The sequence below is a fragment of the Caretta caretta genome, chromosome 19 (genome assembly GCF_965140235.1).
Source record: "Caretta caretta isolate rCarCar2 chromosome 19, rCarCar1.hap1, whole genome shotgun sequence".
Classification (NCBI taxonomy): domain Eukaryota; kingdom Metazoa; phylum Chordata; order Testudines; family Cheloniidae; genus Caretta; species Caretta caretta.
In genome coordinates, this window is record NC_134224.1 from 8,323,537 (window position 1) to 8,342,732 (window position 19,196).

General features: G+C 43.7%; 1 protein-coding gene and 1 long non-coding RNA gene across 2 annotated transcripts in view; one reads left to right on the top strand and one right to left on the bottom strand.

Annotated features, from left to right (window-relative positions):
• Nucleotides 1-19,196, top strand: part of LOC125624574 (uncharacterized) — a 76,831-nt gene that overhangs the window by 31,387 nt on the left and 26,248 nt on the right. The gene's annotated exons all lie outside the window — the stretch shown is intronic.
• MYOM3 (myomesin 3) overlaps nucleotides 1-19,196 on the bottom strand; it is a 57,134-nt gene that overhangs the window by 18,095 nt on the left and 19,843 nt on the right. Inside the window, exons 10-24 of the mRNA XM_048825483.2 lie at nucleotides 17,921-18,062; nucleotides 17,414-17,613; nucleotides 16,673-16,726; nucleotides 15,429-15,556; nucleotides 14,345-14,528; nucleotides 13,207-13,381; nucleotides 11,787-11,908; nucleotides 10,919-11,106; nucleotides 9,716-9,842; nucleotides 8,539-8,717; nucleotides 8,348-8,462; nucleotides 3,136-3,292; nucleotides 2,407-2,516; nucleotides 1,628-1,672; nucleotides 993-1,129 (exon numbers count right to left, since the gene is read on the bottom strand). Of these exons, the coding sequence (XP_048681440.2) occupies nucleotides 993-1,129; nucleotides 1,628-1,672; nucleotides 2,407-2,516; nucleotides 3,136-3,292; nucleotides 8,348-8,462; nucleotides 8,539-8,717; nucleotides 9,716-9,842; nucleotides 10,919-11,106; nucleotides 11,787-11,908; nucleotides 13,207-13,381; nucleotides 14,345-14,528; nucleotides 15,429-15,556; nucleotides 16,673-16,726; nucleotides 17,414-17,613; nucleotides 17,921-18,062 (2,063 nt within the window). The remainder of the gene's footprint in view (nucleotides 1-992; nucleotides 1,130-1,627; nucleotides 1,673-2,406; nucleotides 2,517-3,135; nucleotides 3,293-8,347; nucleotides 8,463-8,538; nucleotides 8,718-9,715; nucleotides 9,843-10,918; nucleotides 11,107-11,786; nucleotides 11,909-13,206; nucleotides 13,382-14,344; nucleotides 14,529-15,428; nucleotides 15,557-16,672; nucleotides 16,727-17,413; nucleotides 17,614-17,920; nucleotides 18,063-19,196) is intronic.

A 19,196-nucleotide genomic window follows, 5' to 3' on the forward strand; every position in this document is an offset into this window, starting at 1 on the left:
CCCATGACTTTGTTATTTTGACATTGTTAGACTGCATTTGAACCACAGGTGAATAGTTCCATTATCCTTTTCTTAATTCTGAACCGTCGAGTCCCACAGAGTAAATACTTTTTAAAACATATATAGCATTAGGTTTTGGGATGGGAGGGCCAAAAAGGGGTTAATATGTTCTTTTAAATGTACAACAATGCAAGAGTACTTTGCGACACATGATGCAATGTTATTTTCAATGTCTGCAATTTGGAAATGGGTTGCATGCATCTGCTCTCAAAAGCCAGAAGATTTATACACAGCCAACTCAAAGACGGGTGTGAAAATCAGCCAGGCTTGCTGGGTAGTACAGAAGGGGCAGCATTAAGCCTCCCCCTCATCTAACTGGCAAAGACAGTATTTCTTAGCACATGCTCACACCAGGACTAAATTAGTCATGGGAGACTGGATTCTTTGGTGCACCAAGCTCGCTTATCATGTAAAGTGAACTCAAAAAGGTTGGAGATTGCCCCTGGAGAACCCCCTTGTTCGGGGAGAAAGTCTGCTAGTGCAAAGACGGCAGAGGTAGCTCTGCTGCCTGACTGTGTCATATTCTTCATTGCAGCTCCCAACCCCCTTCTTAGCATAAGGGGATGTAGGGTGTGTGTCAGGAATGGGGATGGGAAGAGGTTAGGGTGGAGTGAGGTTCTCTCATGTTCAGTTCTCTGCTGGCACAAGATGCCCAAGGGACGTTACATCATAGACTTTAACTAATGTTGAGACTTGACAGCTGAGAATCCGGGAGCAGTGACTGGCTCTCTCTCAGACCACTGGGGCACGGTGGGGAATGAAGCCCGGAGTCTTCGAAAAGACGAAGCATAAAAATATGTGATGGGAAACAATAGGCTTCTGATTCAATGATCTCCTCTGAGCTCTGGTTTCATAGAGACAGTCTAGCCCATTGTGAAGACGGGTCAGAGGAAGTCACGCACACGTTGGGCGTTTAGAAGGAACACACGAACCGGAGTGCTTGAAAGCTCCTTCCCATTGAAGATTAAATGCAGCTCTGCCTCTGGCGACAGCTTTTCCACCTCCAGCCACAGACGCACTTCTCCTTTCTCAAGGACATCGATGTTCCACCCGGAGATCAGCTCAATCACTGGAAGGAGAGGGAATGTGGCTGGTCATGGTTGAGGATTTAGGATAAAATCCTGATCCAATGGTATCAGTTGGAGTTTAGATACTGATCTCAATTTCACCCTTACTGTGCATTATATTTGAATCTAAATCCTTCCCATGCGATCAGATGACACTTTGGGCACAAACAAGGCTCCTCCATCCCTGTCTATTATGCTCTTTGTTGGAATGACTACCATATTGTCTTTCCATAACTTAAGCCAACGACCTAGCCTCATAAAAAAGCTATCATTCAACCCCCAGCCTGGAGGGCCAGTGGATGGCTCTTTGTCTAGTCCCTCCCCATTGACCTGTCCAGCTTGGGTGGCCCTACCAAGAGATCAAACTCCTGCTGGCTTAACTCCCAGGCACACAACTCCCAGGCATGCAATTCCCACTGGCACACAAAAGTCTTCCCACAGTCCCCAGGAAAGTCTGTGTATGATGTTCCCAAATGCCTGGTGCCACTAGTTCAACTTACATGGGTTTCTGATTTCATGACTAATTTTCCGCAAATTGTCCAGTTCTGAAAATGCAAAGAACAGCACAGGACTTAGATCAGTAAAGCCAAACTGAAACCACAACTCATTATCAATTCATCTTGTTAACAGACCCTTCATCATCCAGTCAAGTAGTCCTTAACAGGTACAAAACAAGTCATAGTTGAAGGGATTATGAAGCTGGGAAAATAATATCCAATGCTGGCATCAGTTAGAGAAACAGCTTTAAAGAAAAGCCTAAATTACTGTGATGTTGTGGTAATATGCAAAACTCTGAGGCCTAGTCTACGCTAGAAAATTAGGTCAGTTTATCTATGTTGGCCAGATGTGTGAAAAATCCACACCCCTGATCAGTGTTGTTAAACCAATCTAAATCCCCATGTAGACAGCACTATGTTGACAGAGGAATTCTTCTATCAACCTAGCTACTGCCTGTCAAGGAGGTGGATTAGCTACGCTGATGGGAGGGATTCTCCTGTTGGCGTAGGTAGCGCTGTGCCACTGTAGCATTTTAAGTGTAGACAAGCCCTGAGGCTGTGAGAACATTTCTTTTCTCATGCCATATGTCATGACCTTCAAGTTCTCATACCATAGGAGTAATCAGTCACATCTGGCCATTTAAAGGATAGGAAGTCTCCTTTCTATTCCCATTATGTGGCACCACTTCTTCTCCTAAAGGTCTGGGAAGAGCTTTTGCCCAGCCATTCAGAATTAACAAATTACAGCCCATGGGAAGATATTTGTAATGAGGGATTTTTACCTTCCTGGGTTAAAGTATGGCTGGCGGAGATCTCATCATCTACATCAGTTACCTCCACTGAATATGTCCCCAGATCCTTTTCTGATGCATTTTTCAGTATGAGTTTAGATCTTGAAGAAGAAAAAGAAACACATTAGGGGTCTGTCTAAAATGGGGCTATTTGAGAGGACAACGCAACATAGTTTGTAAATCTAGAGGAGCAAACATGTAGTAATTTGAATGCAACTGTGGGAGTAGCACAGCCAAAATGTCTTAAAGCGTTAGCAGAAGAACAACTCTGATTCTTCCTTTCTGTGATGCTCAAGGCCTAACTGAGCTCCACACATCATGGGCTCTGGATTTGGAAGTCAGGACAGTAGTCCAGATATGCTTGGGAAATAAAAGCAATGGGTCAAATTCATCCCTGATGTATCATCAGCAGTGTTCTCTGGTTAGTGTTAGTGTTCCTAATAAGATTGGAAGTTTGGGTTCATTGTCAGATGTGTTGTAAAAGTACAAATGTTTATCTGAGGTTTGAAGGGTGAGAGGAAGGATCTTACATTTTCCATACTGGTTCTTCAACCATCTCTAATGGAGAGGTTGAACATTTGGGTTGGGAGGTTGAAAGCTTTGCTTTCCATCATTTCTCTGGAAAATATTTTGTCCTGATGTTTTCCCCAGCTTAGTGTGTAAACAGTCCTCTGCCCCACTTTCCGACACTCATTTTCCCAATGTACATTGCCCACTTACTTGTTGCCTTTATCTTCAGTTCCGACTCGGTTAGGATCTGGAGGTCCCTCATAATCCTTTGACCAGATAAATTCAGAAGTGTCACACATATCAGGAGTTTCAAAGGCCATGTAAATAAAGCCCTCTTTGTCCACTCCCAGTTCAATCTCATTTGTGCCTGCATAAGAGAAACAAAATTTTGGAAACATTAGGAAAAACTTTCTAACTATAAAGATAGTTAAGCACTGGAATAGGCTTCCAAAGGAGGTTGTGAAATAAGAACATAACGGCCATACTGAGTCAGACCAACAGTCCATCTGGCCCAGTATCCTGTCTTCTGATGGTGGCCAGTGCCAGATGCTTCAGAGGAAATGAACAGAACAGGGCAATTTTGAATGATCCATCCCCTGTCATCCAGTTCCAGCTTCTGGCAGTTGGAGGGTTAGGGATACCCAGAGCATAGGGTCCCTGACCATCTTGGCTAATAGCCATTGATGGATCTCTCCTCCAGGAACTTATCTAGTTCTTTTTTGAACCTAGGTAAACTTCTGGCTTTCACAACATCCCATGGCAATGAATTCCACACATTGTGTGATGAAGTACTTTCTTTTTTTGTTTTAAACCTGCTGCCTATTAATTTCTTTGGGCGACTCCCTACTTCTTGTGTTATGTGAGGGGGTAAGTAACACTTTCCTATTCACTTTCTCCACACCATTCATGATTTTATAGACGTCTATCATATCCTCCCCTTACTTGTCTCTTTTCATAGATGAACAGTCCCAGTATTTTTAATCTCTTCCTATGGAAGCTATATTCCACACCCCTAATAATTGTTGTTGACCTTCTCTGCACCTTTTCCAGTTCTAATATATCTTTTTTGAGATTATGGTGACCAGAATCACATGCAGTATTCAAGGTGTGGGCATACCATGGAGTTATATAGTGGCATTATGATATTTTCTGGTTTATTATCTATCCCTTTCCTTATTGGTTCCTAATATTGTTAGCCTTTTTGACTGCCCCTGCACATTGAGTGGATGTTTTCAGAGAACTATCCACGATGATGCCAAGATCTCTTTCTTGCGTGGTAACAACTAATTTAGACCCCAACATTTTGTATGTATAGTTGGGATTATTTTTTCCCAATGTTCATTATTTCATACTTATCAACATACATTGAATTTCATCTGCCATTTTCTCACCCAGTTTTGTGAGATCCCTTTGTAACAATTTGCTGTCAGATTTGGACTTAACTATCATGAGTAATTTTGTATCATCTGCAAATTTTGCCACCTCACTATTCACCCCTTTTTCCAGATTATTGAACAGCACAGGTCCCTGCACTGATCCTTGAGGGACCCCGCTATTTACCTATCTCCATTGTTACCATTTATTCCTACCCTTTGTTTCCTATCTTTGAACCACTTGCTAATCCATGAGAGGACCTTACCTCTTATCCCAGGACTGCCTACTTTGCTTAAGAGCCTTTGGTGAGGGACTTTGTCAAAGGCTTTTTGAAAGTCCAAGTACACTATATCCACTGGATCACCCTTGTCCGCATACTTGCTGATTCCCTCAAAGAGTTCTAATTGATTGGTGAGGCATGATTTCCCTTTATAAATGCTGTATTGACTCTTCCCCAGCATATCATGTTTATCTGTGTGTCTGATAATTCTGTTCTTTACTATAGTTTAAACGAATTTGCCTGGTACTGAAGTTAGGCTTACCAGCGTATAATTGCCAGGATTGCCTCTGGAGCCTTTTTCAAAAATCAGCATTACATTAGCTACCCTCCTGTCATCTGATAGAGAGGCTGATTTAAGTGATAGGTTACATACCACTGTTAATAGTTCTGCAATTTCATATTTTAGTTCTTGGGTGAATACTATCTGGTCCTGGTGATTTATTACTGTTTAATTTATCAATTTGTTCAAAAACCTCCTCTCTTGACAACTCAATTGGGGACAAAAAGAAAAGGAGTACTTGTGGCACCTTAGAGACTAACCAATTTATTTGAGCATAAGCTTTCGTGAGCTACAGCTCACTTTATCGGATGCATACTGTGGAAACTGCAGAAGACATTATATACACAGAGACCATGAAACAATACCTCCTCCCATCCCACTCTCCTGCTGGTAATAGCTTATCTAAAGTGATCACTCTCCTTACAATGTGTATTATAATCAAGTTGGGCCATTTCCAGCACAAATCCAGGTTTTCTCACCCCCCCTCCCCTTTTTCCAAAAACCACACACACAAACTCACTCTCCTGTGGTAATAGCTTATCCAAAGTGACCACTCTCCTTACAATGTGTATGAAAATCAAGGTGGGCCATTTCCAGCACAAATCCAGGTTTTCTCACCCCCCACCCCCATACACGCACAAACTCACTCTCCTGCTGGTAATAGTTCATCCAAAGTGACCACTCTCCCTACAATGTGTATGATAATCAAGGTGGGCCATTTCCAGCACAAATCCAGGTTTTCTCACACACACCCCCCCCCAAACACACAAACTCACTCTCCTGCTGGAAATGGCCCACCTTGATTATCATACACATTGTAAGGAGAGTGGTCAGTTTGGATGAGCTATTACCAGCAGGAGAGTGAGTTTGTGTGTGTGTGTGTGGGGGGGGGGGGCGGAGGGTGAGAAAACCTGGATTTGTGCTGGAAATGGCCCAACTTGATTATCATACACATTGTAAGGAGAGTGATCACTTTAGATAAGCTATTACCAGCAGGAGAGTGGGGTGGTTGGAGGTATTGTTTCATGGTCTCTGTGTATATAATGTCTTCTGCAGTTTCCACAGTATGCATCCAATGAAGTGAGCTGTAGCTACGAAAGCTTATGCTCATATAAATTGGTTGGTCTCTAAGGTGCCACAAGTACTCCTTTTCTCTTTACAATGTGTATGATAATAAAGGTGGGCCATTTCGCATTTGTCCTGTGAAAAGAATGGCTCAGCTGTGGGAGTCTCCCCCACATCTTCTGCAGTGAAGGCCAATGCAAAGAATTTATTTAGCTTCTCTGCAACAGCCTTGTCTTCCTTGAGTGCTCCTTTAATGCCTCAATCATCCAGCGCCCTCACTGACTGTTTTGCAGGCTTCTTGTGATCTACTTAAAAAATATTGTGCTGTTAGTTTGTGTGTCTTTAGTTAGTTTCTCTTCAGATTCTTTCTTGGCCTGCCTTATTTTACTTTTACACTTGACTTGCCAGTGTTCATGCTCCTTTCTATTTTCCTCACTTGGATTTGACCTTCAATTTCTAAAGGATGCCTTTTTCTCCTCTAACTGCCTCTTTTACTCTGCTGTTTAGCCCTGGGAGTGGTTTTTTTTTTCTTTTTTCTTTTTTGGTTCTCCTACTATTTTTTTTTTGTTTGAGGTATATATTTAGTTTGAGCCTTTATGGTGTTTTTATATATGCATGTAGTTTGCAGGCATTTCACCCTTGTTGACAGTTCCTTTTAATTTCCATGTGACTACCTTCCTCATTTTTGTGTGGTTCCCTTTATTGAAGTTAAATACTATGTGGTGGGTTTCTTTGGTATGTTTTCCCTACAGAGATGTTACATTTTATTACATTATGGTCACTATTACTGAATGGTTCATCTATATTCACCTCTTGGACCAGATCCTGTGCTCCACTTAGGACTAAATCAAGAATTGCCTCTCCCCTTGTAGGTTCCAGGACAAGCTGCTCCAAGAAGCAGTCATTTATGGGTCCAGAAATTTTATCTTTGCAGCCCTTCCTGAGGTGACATATACCCAGTCAATATGAGGATCGTTGAAATCACTCATGGTTATTGCATTTTCTGCTTCTCTAATCTCCCTAAGCACTTTATAATCACCGTAACCATTCTGGTCAGATGGTTGGTAGTATATTCCTACTGCTATAGTCTTATTGTTCTAGCATGGAATTTCTATCCACAGAGATTTTATGGCACAGTTTGATTCATTTAGTCCCAATCACTAGAGGTTTTTAAGAATGGGTTAGACAAAGACCAGACAGGGAAGGTCTAGGTTTATTTGGTCCTGCCTTAGCGCAGGGGGCTGGACTAGATGACCTCTCAGGGTCCCTTCCAAGCCTACATTTCTAAGGTCCTTTATCCAAACAAAGCAGGACACAGTGTCCACACAGATGACTTCACCTTTCTCTCTCTCTCTGGCACACAGTGCAAACAAAGATGGGATCTGAATGCAAAGAAAGACGGTATTCTGTATTTTCAGAGAAGTCCAGAGCTACATAATTTAGATCATTTCTGGCCACTGGACTTGCTCATCTATATCCTTTAATCTTGTCACTCCATTTGCTGTTGTTAAAAATGAATAAAAATGGAACTAAATATTTAATAAGCAGGTTCTTATCAGAGTATTAATAAGATTTTTAGAGAAATCTGTCTTGGTGTACCCCGTTAAAAATCACAGCACGGCATCTCTGAGATATGTAGCAAACTCCCTTTCTATGGATGCTTGGGCTGTTGTGATAGACAGTTTTTTCCCCTAAAGCAAAGGGTCAAATTCATCCTTTGTGTAACTGCACTGGAATAAAATAAAATGTGTTTATGCCAGGGCTAAATTAATCACATTTAGCAGGACAGAACAGATTACATCCATGCAGACTGAAACACAAAATGGGACCATTTTTATTGCACATGGTCCAACTGTGAAGCATGTTAATATGCACTACATGCAAGCCAGCTGGTCCTTATACTTAATCCTCCCTCAGTGTGGGGGGGCTGGAGTAGAGGATCTTTTGAGGTCCCAACCCTAACCCCCAGCCCTACACTCCTGTGATTCTGTTTGCACTGCAGGTGCAGTGGGTACTCTCACACACATTGCAAACGTTTATCATAGCACAAGATGAACTGTAAACTCAGCTAATCAGTAGTGAAAGAGGATGGTCCATTGGGTAGGATGCTCGCCTTAGACTGGGGAGCACTGTGTTCAAACCCCTGCTCTTCCACGGACTTGTGTGTGAAGTGTAGCAAATCACTGAGTGTCTCTGTACTACAGAGAAATCTAGCATTCCCCTACTTCACAGTGTGCTGCGAGGAAGGATAAATGTGTTGGAGATTACGAGGTGCTCGAACCCTATGGTAACAGGGACAGGAGACGTATTGAGATAGAATACTCTATTTTCCCCTCACACTTCAGCCTGTGCAATTAACCCTAGTGTCTTTTTATTGAGAGGCATTCAACAAAGACAGAATTTGTTCAGCCTTAGGCTCATACCTGGTTTGGTTTCAACCACCACAGGATCAGAGGGAATGGAAGGTAGACTAATCCCTGCCTTGTTCAATGCCCGTACTCGAAAAATGTAGCATTTCCCCGTCTCCAGGTCAGAAACCTGTGGAAACCCAATGTAATGAATTACACCATGCTAAATAATAAGGAATGCTTGCCTGCTTGGCTTGTATACAAACCCTCATGTGGGTGTTGGCTGTCGGCTGCTTATTTAGTTGCTTCCATTCCTCTGACCCCTCTTCACAGACATCAATGTAATATCCAGTGACTGGACCTGCTCCTGTATACAACGGTGCTTCCCAGTGCAGCATCAGGTTTGTGTCCCGCACCTCGGTGAACCTCACATCATAGGGGGGGCCTGTTTGGAAGAAGGGTAGACTGTCACACAGGGACATCACAACAGACGATGCAGTAACGTGCCTCTGGTGTGAGCCTCAGATCGTAGAGGGCAGTGAATGAATGGTGGGTTCAGAAGAGGTCCTTTCTCCAGCAGGCTTTGTATGAAAATGGCCACGTTGTCCTATTTAATGTCATCTGTACTTATGTAACATACTGAGAGGTTTACATAGTGCGTCAGGGTTCCCCATTCTCTGGCAACAGGATTCCAGAGCATGGGGCTCCCAACTGGCTACATGGTGTAGTGTACAATGATCCTTCTTCTTCTTTATTATTTGTATTACTGTAGCACCTAGGATCCTAGTCATGGACCAGGGTCACATGGTGCTAGGCGCTATACAAACAGAACAAAAAGATGATCCCTGTCCCATAGAGATTCTCCTCGTGCTCTGAGGATGGGATCTCAGAGCCTGAGGTGCCTGCTTTATTTTGTAGCAGATGACTTATTTTTTTCCTGTGTTCCTTTAGTACAGTCCCAGGAAACAGGGTGTCCTAAGCTAGGGGCCATGGGGAGCTGCACCTCTGTGCATGCCTGAGGTAAGAGGTGCTTCTCCGGGACCAGCGTGGTTTGTATCTCCTTGCCTGGTGACATGTATGCTAACATTTTAGTGAAAGGGATTCAGATTCCCAACTCACCTGCGTGACTGGGAGATGGGCCCAAGCTGCAAAACTCTGGCACAGATTCCAACCCCAGCCTTCCCAAAATGTGGAAGGAGCTCTGAGCAGGGCTTCTGGTTCTGTCTGCTATACAGATCACAATACGGCTCCTGATGCAAACTTCCCCAAAGTTTAGTGTGTTTGAATCCAGGGTTCTTACCAGAGCTCATCAATATGACCAAATCCATAGTTTTCCAAAAATCTCATAACATCACAGAAGAGTAAGTCAGTTTATCTTATGAAAGGGGGATAGTTAATGTCCCTAGAATTGTTTTCTGGCTGTTGCTGACATGTTGTCCTTACCTGTCTGTGGCATCGTCCATTCCTCACACTTGAACAAGTCACTGGGTTCAGATACTTTCCCCACTCCCGCCATGTTCGTCGCACAAGCACGGAACTCATAGAAATGTCCTTCATTGAGGTTGGTAACCTTTGAGATCAGAAGCAAAGAGATTATTAGCATAGCTTTGTATAGTACAGTGTGTTTGTAATTAGGATCTTTAAGGGCATGTTTTTAGGATGGCATGGAAAGGGTTTATAAAAACCCCTCCTAACCTAGTAACAAAGAGCATTTGTAGATAATTCAGTGCATCTGTTAAAAACATCCTGCGTACACATTGTATTAGGAAAGAAAAGAGCAACCTGCCAATTAAGATACCCTTAAAACATACTGTTGCCCCTTTGGCCTGAGTGGTTAGCCAAAATGTGGGGTCTTGCAGAGTTGTTTCTGTTAGGAGGAGAAATGACTGATATGAGTCAGGCATAGTCTTGGTGTAATCTGGTGTGTTTACAAAAAACTTACACAAAGTCTTGTTTCCCTGAACAAAGTAGAAACAAACCACAGCAGGCCATTTTTTTTTTTTTTGGCTCAGAAATCCCTAACTCTGCTACTCCTGTGAGCTCCATGTCCAAGGAGCCATATCCCTCTACTTCTGCTTCGAGTCAAACTCACAGCTGCTTCCCCTGGCTTTTTGCTCTAACACGCACAACCTGCAACAGATATCCTACACCTCGCAATCAGGGAAGCTCTTCAGTCCACACAGCTGAGCTCTGACCTACTGTGTGGCCTAGGTCCTTGGGTGGTAGCCCCCACACCCAATGCCAGAAAGGGGCTTGATTGCTCTTTCTGTTGAGCCGGAACGAGACCTCACAGGATCTTAGTAATCCTGTAGAATAATTAGTAAGAGATGTGTGATGCTGAATTATGATGAATTAAGAATAGCAGCAACATTGTATTACTCAGAACTCTCCAAACAGCCCCAGATGCACTGGGCATCAGACTGTGGGACAAACTTGAACTGAATTGCATCCCCCAGGTCCAACAGAGAAGTTGTCAGAGTTACTGGGGACACTCAAAGGTGTGGGATGAGGAACAGGGAAAGAGCAAGATAGGGAGGGGGTCTGGGCTACAGAAGGGTCAAGGCTGGAGGAGGAAAATGGCTCACCTCTTCATCTAGCCATCACTCCCTCACACAGAAATGCAGTATTGCATTATGAAATCAATACCTTGTAAACTCGTTGAACAATAGGTCTGATGTTGACTTCATGCCAATCTAGCTCTGCAGCATCATGCTGATCTAGGAAGTAGCCCAGAATCTTTCCTCCTCCTTTGTGCTTTGGGGCTTTCCACCCAATAGTCATGTCCTTCTTCCCACAGCTCAGCAGGGCAAAGTCACGTGGGGCTGACGGACGAGCTAATGGTGAGGACAAAACAGGGAGGAAAATAGATATTGTATGAAATATATTTGGGATCCTGCTGGCGATCCAGAAAAGAGCTGTTGATGTTGAATCAGTGAGAGTGACTTATCTGTGCCAGGCATGTTCACACTGGGCTTGATTTTCATTTGCTAAGGCCCCTTTACACTACTCTGGCTATGTAAAGGGGCCTTCAAATGCGCCTAATTTTCATTTAAATTGTTTGTGGGGAAACTCCTGGGTGTTTCGGAGCTTTATAGTTTTAACTGGTGCAGGGCAAATGCAAGAGAGGGTCGGGGGAAGGCAGCAGTGTGAGATAATGGAGAACGATGAAGGCACGTGATATGACTGCTGGGAGGCTACTAATGGGGTCTGCACCGGAGAAGTGGAAGATACTGAACCAGATTCTCTGCTCTCTTGCATTTTGTGTGGTCACTTACACCTGTGCCAAGTGCATGCAATGCAATGTGAAACACTAACAAATCAGAGTGATAACGTTCTACAGTCACTTTGGACAAGTGCAAATGAGGAGACAAGCCGCAAGTCAGGAGAGAATAAAGCCCCCTCTACCTCTACCTGCTTAGGGGTGGGATCATTTACAAGTGGCTAGACCCAGCTGTGCATAAAAGATACATTGACGAGGGAGCTAGTTTTCTAGTATGTGCAATGCAATACTTACAGATAGCCGGCCTGACAATGATGGGGTCAGATTCTGGTGAGCTGTCACTCACTCCTGCTTCATTGACAGATTTCACACAAAATACATACTCCTTCCCAGGCTGAAGCCCTGGAACAGTAAACCTATGAGAGATCATTAATTTGCTTGCATGTAGGTGTTCAAAGTAAGGCAAAGAGCCCTTTGGAAGAAAACGGCATTTCAATAATTTTATCAGTGTGCTACAATTTATTTCTGTGTCATGCGGTTCTTTACCCCTGTAGCTTAAAGCGCATTGACTCACAAAAGTGTTACCTATAGAACAATCAGTAAATAGGGGTCTGATCTTGAGAGTTATTGAGCTGATTCTAGGCACTACAATTCCCGATGAAATCAACGGGAGTTGTGGGCATTTGGCACCTCTCAACATCTGGATCCGATAAAAGAAACTTTAGTGAAGGCCTTCTGCACCGGGGCAAACTTGGAGAGAGAGGGTGTTTAATGGCTGTCTCCCAGCTCTTCTTATTGGATCAGAGTCTCATTCACACTAAGGTCCCTTTACACTGCTCTGCCTGTGGAAAGGGGACTTAAAGTTTTCACTCACCTTGAGACCTCTTTGTGCTGCCGGACTGCTGTAAAGCAGCCTTTATGTAAATGAGAATCCGGCCTTTGAGTTTCAGCCTGACAGGTATCTATGCTCTGATGCCACCTGCCCTTTGTGGGCACCAGTGCATTTTACTTATGGGATGACTGAGCATGTGCTGAGCATCCCCTAAAACGCATTCCACGAGAAGCATCTATTTCAGACCATGCCTGCCCACTGTCCAAAATTGCACTTTCTGAGGGAGTGTGGCCTAATGGATAGACCACTGGACTGGGACTCAGGAGACCTGACTCTGCCACTGGACTGCTGGTGACCTTGTGCAAGTCACTTTCCCCTCCCTGTGCCTCGGTTTCCTCATCTGTAAAACGGGGATAATGTTACTGCCCTTCTTGGTAAAGGGCTATATAAGAGCTAGGTATTATTACAGGCATTTTCTAATTCATTAACATCAGGCCGTATAACAAGAGGCATTCCCTTACTCCCCATTCTTGAAAGATGACACATTGTTAATCCATAGAGCAAATACAAATGGTCTGTCGTTCCACAGACACTGCAAGATCTACCTCCCCAGTAATGACTGTGTTCTGACAACACATGGAAACATGTGTTACTTTGCTGCCCCACATGTTAACTTGCCTCAGATGTTAAATTAAATCTGGACATTCCAGAACCTGAACAGTGGTTCGGTTCTAAAAACAGGCAAAGGTTTCAGATGTGTGTTATGTGTGCTCGTATGTGTAGGGGAATTCTTTTTATATCTGCACCCCATTACTACCATAAACACAGAAATCCAAGTGAATGCACCGTATTTGCTGAATGGAGGTCAATTGCTAAACTCACTTGTTACACGTCACGGGTTTATTGTTGACAGTCTGCCATTCATCTGTCCCAACCTCCTGACAATATACGTAATAGCCGAGGGGCTCCTGATCCTCCTTCAACTTATCCCAGTGCACAACAACAGACGTCTTGGTGTCTCTGAAAGCTAGAACCTGAGAGGGAGGTGGGAGCGGAGCTGAAAAAGGGGAAAAAATGGAACACAATAAGGTTTATTCTATTATAAATTGTAACTCAGTTCCAGGGGTGACTTGGGATGTTTGATATCCTCATGGCCGGGGCATCATTTCCCAAAGCAGAGCACAGTGTCTTGATCCAATCTCCTGATTGCAGCCTGTGGGTGTGTCTGTTTGTCTGTCTCTAGATTTATAAGGCCTCATTCTCCTCTCACACCATTGTAACTCCATTGATAACGCAGAAGTTACTCCTGGGGTTTATACCTTCCTAAATCAGAGGAGAATCAGGCCCCAATTCCCAACTCCACATGCTGTTTTGGGGACAAAATACAAAGGTCACACTAGATGGGAGCAGCCAGAGGCACAGAACACCCTGAATGAACTTCAGGCCACCTTCAAACGAGAGAATGAAAAAGGCCAGCACAAGGCCTAGAGGCCTAACTTTGGCATGACACATGGGAAACACGAGTCTTTGCCTCCTCGTATTCTAGACATCTCAGCCCAAATATTACACAATTATCGCCCCCAACCAAACATCCCATGTCCTGCTGCTGCTCATCCTGGAGTCCCCAGAGACTGACTCCGTCACCCACCGTTGTAGAATAGGGCTGTGGCCTTCCTTCTTGTGCTGCTATGTGCTACATCTGTCTTAGAGCATGTACGACACAGGAGACATTTGAGCGAGTCCCAGAAGTATGCTTGGAATGGAATATAGGGACTTGATCTGTTTCCTTTTTTTAATAACTTTAATTCCAGCCTCATTGGTTGGTTAGATTTACGCTGTGTGCTGAGCAACTGCAATGTAATTAAATATGGATTTAAGGCTTTGAGAGACTTCCTGAAGTCCAAGTGAGAGCTGTAATGATGTACCGCAGTGCACAAAGGAAAGAGAAAAGAAGCCAATGCTAGTGTTATAACATATCACCTTTTCCATGTTATTAGTGTCATGCTTTTTATATTGTTACCTAATGTTGTTCCAGCAGTAATGGGCTCACTGGGCAAGGATGGCTCGCTTACTCCGTATTTGTTAGCAGATCGCACTCGGAAACAGTATGATTTTCCCTTCACAAGATCAAAGAGTGCAAATCTTGGGGAATTCACCGCCATCTCCAGATTGACATTTTGCCAGCTGTTGCTGCCTGCAATGGACTGGAAAGGAAAATATGGCAATTTACAATCCAGAGTGATGAAAACTGTCTGGAGCAGTTACTCCCCTGGTCCTACAACATAACTGTGTACTGTTTTTGAGAAATAAAGATCTTCTTTACCTGAACTAAATATTTCTTGGGGGCTAATCTAGCCCCTTCCTTGTCGGCCACAAAGGGCCTCTTTGCAGCAGAGGTGGTGCAGTGCTACTGTGCAGATGGGGAATGGACACGTGGGGGTAAGATATGAATGGAGCAGGGGAGGGACGGTGGGAAGCCAGAATGTTTGGTACTGTGCAGTTCCTCCCATCCTCTCTACTGCTGATGGCTGGGTAAGGCCCCGTGGAGGTTATTCCATCCATATAGGGGGAGTAGTTTCCTGCATGTGGCCTATGGAAGGAAGATTCCTTCCTCCCTGCCTGCTTGTTGGCTTATCATCAGGGGCCAGGCATCAGGATCTGGATTTACGCTCTTTTAAATTTAGTACTAGTGAAAGGCTGACAGAGCCATTTCGGAGGCAGTAGGCCTTCAGTTACCCACACAATGTGCACAGCACTGGCAGTTTCCCCACACACTGCCCTCTCCATGTGTCTCGTTCCAGATCGGGACTGGCCATGCTTAGGAGAGAGAGCGTAACTCAGCATCCATACCTCATTGCCTCTCTGCTGAGGCTACCCTCAAGGGCACCAGTTGTGTTAGTGCCTTTGTGATGTGCAAAGCCTGTCTTCAAGTCACCCACTCATTGTACACAGCCCGCCACTGACAAGCCATCAGCTGGTAAAAGCATTCTGTCACTACTGACCTGTGCTGGACTTGGAGCTGTAACCTAGAGGTAAAAGGGGATGTATTCCACTGCCAGTGTCCAGAGTGGTAATATTCACCCTTCCATAGATTATTTCCTTACCTTTTCCACATAATAACTCAGTGGCTCCTTGCCTCTGGGATCTGGTTCATCCCAGGAGAGGGCCACGTAATCTTCTCTGATCTCACTCGCGTGAACATTGGTGGGTGGCAAAGGAATTTTAATCTTGCCTGTGGGAAGCAAGAATTTGATACCGGTTCAGTGATAACATACTAGGAAAGGAGTCTCCTATTAAACAGGGATATTTATGCTTTTTCAGTATCAGGTAAGCTCCTTTGGTGTAAAGGAGAGGCCTTTAACTCTTTGCATGCATTGGGGCTATATATGTGTTCATTTGGTTGTCAATGTTCTGATAATTTTTAATGATAAATTATTTCATTCTTTGCTTTCATCTTCTTGTTTAAATAAAGGGATGTAGCTGTCATCATACTCTCACTTGCTCTGGAGGTACAAAGGGCCCACTGCACTGCCTGCAGTGTCCACCTTTGAGTACATTACTTTGCCAGTGTCCCTTTCCATTACACCCAGTTTCAAAACACTAGAGGATTTTGCGGTGCACATTACCAGAACCTTGTGGTCCTTCTTAATCCTATGGCCATGTTCCTCAAGCTCTAGATACAACTTCCTCTCAGGAGTTGAACTGGTAACACAGAGTTCCAGATGGCTGTGTCTGGGCTGAATTCTAACCCTCAGCAACCTCACAATGGGTTGTCTCCACAAGTAAAATTTTCAAAAGTCCCTACATTCCATTTTCAAAAGTGAGTTAGGATCCTAAGTCCTATTGAGTTTCAATGAGACTTAGGTTCCTAAGTGCCTAAGTCACTTTTGAAAATGAGACTTACGGCCCGATTTTTAAAGGTATTTTGGTGCCTAGTGGGATTTACAAAAGCATCTGGGTGCCTAACACCATGGTTAACACTCAGTTAGGCATTGCAACACAGTGAAGAACAACGCCTAAATACCAGTAAAAATCTGGGCCTTTGTCACTTTTAAAAATGGAACTTGGGCACTTCTGAAAATTTTATCCCATAATCCTTTGCTTTTAATAAAAACTCTACACTACTTCTTAGACTGAAGTCTCTAGGCTTGACACAATCACAAGTCTAACAGTATCTAATGGCTCCATTATAAACTGGCCTTGTATTTTGGAATGCTTCCGTTGTCTTGGAGTGTAAGAAAACATTTTCCTGTGCATATTTCCTCCCAGAGTCCTATGAAGTATTATTTTGGCATCATTGTACAATAACAAGCATTAAAAGGAGGGTTAAGTTTAAGTTTGAAATTACCTTCCAGTTCATCTTTGGAAATTGTAATCTCCTTTCCATCATCATAAGGGATGGCTAGTGATTTAAAAAAAAATCAATATTATTCACAAGGAGAAAAAGCCACAAGTTTAGTGAAAAGACAGAGACAAGAATCCTGAGTTTCCCTATATGCACACAAAGCCCATAAGCTGGGGTAGTTTGGCCTTCTCCCTTTCTGTAACAGTTTGTACCAAGAGAAGTGTGACAAACTGAAAACTAATTAAAAAATTATAGGAACTTCCTTGACATTAAAAATACAAAAACAATCATTTTGAGTTAGACACATTTTAGGCCCAGATTCAGTTTACCCATTGCCACTTTTGTCTTCCCATTGCAAGCACTCCAGACAGTCAGGGGTTTGTGAGCAGAGCTTGAGCACTGTTTGGGTAAGAGAGTAACACATGGAATGATAGAGACAGACACTCAGGTGGTGTCAGTCATCCTGGTTTCATTGGCTTCCCTGGAGCTCTGATGATTTACGTCTGCCGAGGATCTACTCACAGTCTTTGCCTACCCAGTGCTGTTCACAAAGTGAAAATGGTGTTTTAGGTCAGTCTGGACCAATGACTTCAGCTCGTGATTCCAGCAGGGCTGAGGCATGTTTGCAGCATAGGGGCTGCAGTGATGTTTATGAGAATAGGGCACTTGGGATAAGTCATCCCAAGTTAGCGCCGCAGCCTCACAGAGCACATAGGGGAATAATATCCTGTTTCTGATACGTACTTATCACTCTTTTTTCCTCATTGGGGTCTTTCATTGTGACTGGGTCGCTGGCCTTGGAAGGGTTACTGATGCCTGAATGGTTGACAGCCTTTACCCGGAACTGGTATGTCTTTCCCTCTGTGAGGCACAAAACAGGGCACCTGCAGGTCTTCACGGGCATTTCATTATATGGCATCCACTCGTCTGTGCCTGCCTCGCACCTGCAATGAAGCAAGACCATGCAGTACCTCCATGGTGTTCCCCCAATGTGGCAGTGGGCCTTTTGCAGGCTATAACTTTGGTAAAGAGACTGCTCAGTGCAACAAACATATGTTTACTCACAGGACTGCAGGCTGGGTATTTGCTGCTTTATTTAACTGCATCACAACATAATTGGGGTGGGAGGAGAAAATTCTCATTGATTAAACAGGAATTGAGGAGTGGAGCAGGGTGCCATCCCATAATATTCTGGGTATCCCCAGTAACCCTATCATGACCACTTTACTACAATAACATAAGCATACAGACCTTTCAATAAAATAACCGAAGATTGGACTTCCTCCACTATCGCTGGGTGCTACCCAGGAAAGGAGCAGGCAATCTTTATTTACATCATGGCATTTCACATTGAGGGGGGATCCAGGTGCACCGGCTGTTGCTGCCGTAGCATCTAAAGGAATATAGAGCAATTCTGTTAAGCTGTTCTTTCCTGCTTGTGTTCTGAATCTTTCAGTCTCCAAACACTCTGTTGTCTACAGAGAGAGGTTGTCATTTTGTGTTCAGCTTGCTGCAGAGTGCAACAGAGGAGACACACACACTCTGAGCTCTCTCTCGTGGAGATATTCATCCTGTTCTTTCCTCCTCTTCTTATTCATTTGTATTGCAGTAGCATTTAGGGCCCCATGGTGCTAGTGCTGTACAAACTCAGAACAAAAAGATGGTTCCTGCCCCAAAGAGTTTACAATCTTATCTATACTCTTTCTTGTTTCATTGTTGTCTCTGAGCGTGTAGGGAAAACAAACTGTCTGATCTGCATGGTGAGGAAAAAATCCACATTTTAAAACTGTAGATAAATGCATTGAGCTATAAAAGGAAGACATAACTCCAGAATACAACAATGGAGGAACTTCCTATATTATACTGTGACCCTAATAAATGTACAAGGAATGGAAAATATTAGCAAATTCAATTCTGAATAATTCATATTAAGAGTAATTTCTTTTAAGATTAATAACAAGGTCAATTTTTTTTTAAGATCTTGAGAAGAACAAGAACTGACCTACTCAGGGTATAAAAAAAATAATCCAGCATCTGATCAGAGTGAAAAACATTTGTCATGCTGATAAAGCAAACAGGTCCTGCAATTAGAACTGGACAACTGTCCAGCAACCCTGACCTTGTCTTGTAAATCTGAGTAAATGGCTGTTCAGTAACTCTTGTAACTGAAAGCCCACCGTCAATTCTCTGTTTGGCCATTAAGGGCTAAACTGGGTTCCCCACATCAAATCTGAGACGTGTGGCACAGAGCACTTCTCTGAGGGAAGGAATTCGCCCAATGGGGTAATGTCGCCATATCATGATGCTTCTGCATCCCTTGTGGGGATCACTGGCAAGAGTGTTTACATAGTATTGGTGCCATCCCTGCTTTCCCCTTACCCACCCCAACCCTGCCCCCAAATCCCACTGCATAGGGGAGCTGCAGAGCTGAGCTCCATGGTATGCAGACCCCCTGCAACAGCTCCCCAAGTCCTATGCTACTTTGGTTCTGATGTTTCTTGTACCCCACATTGCTGTGGAGAAGGGG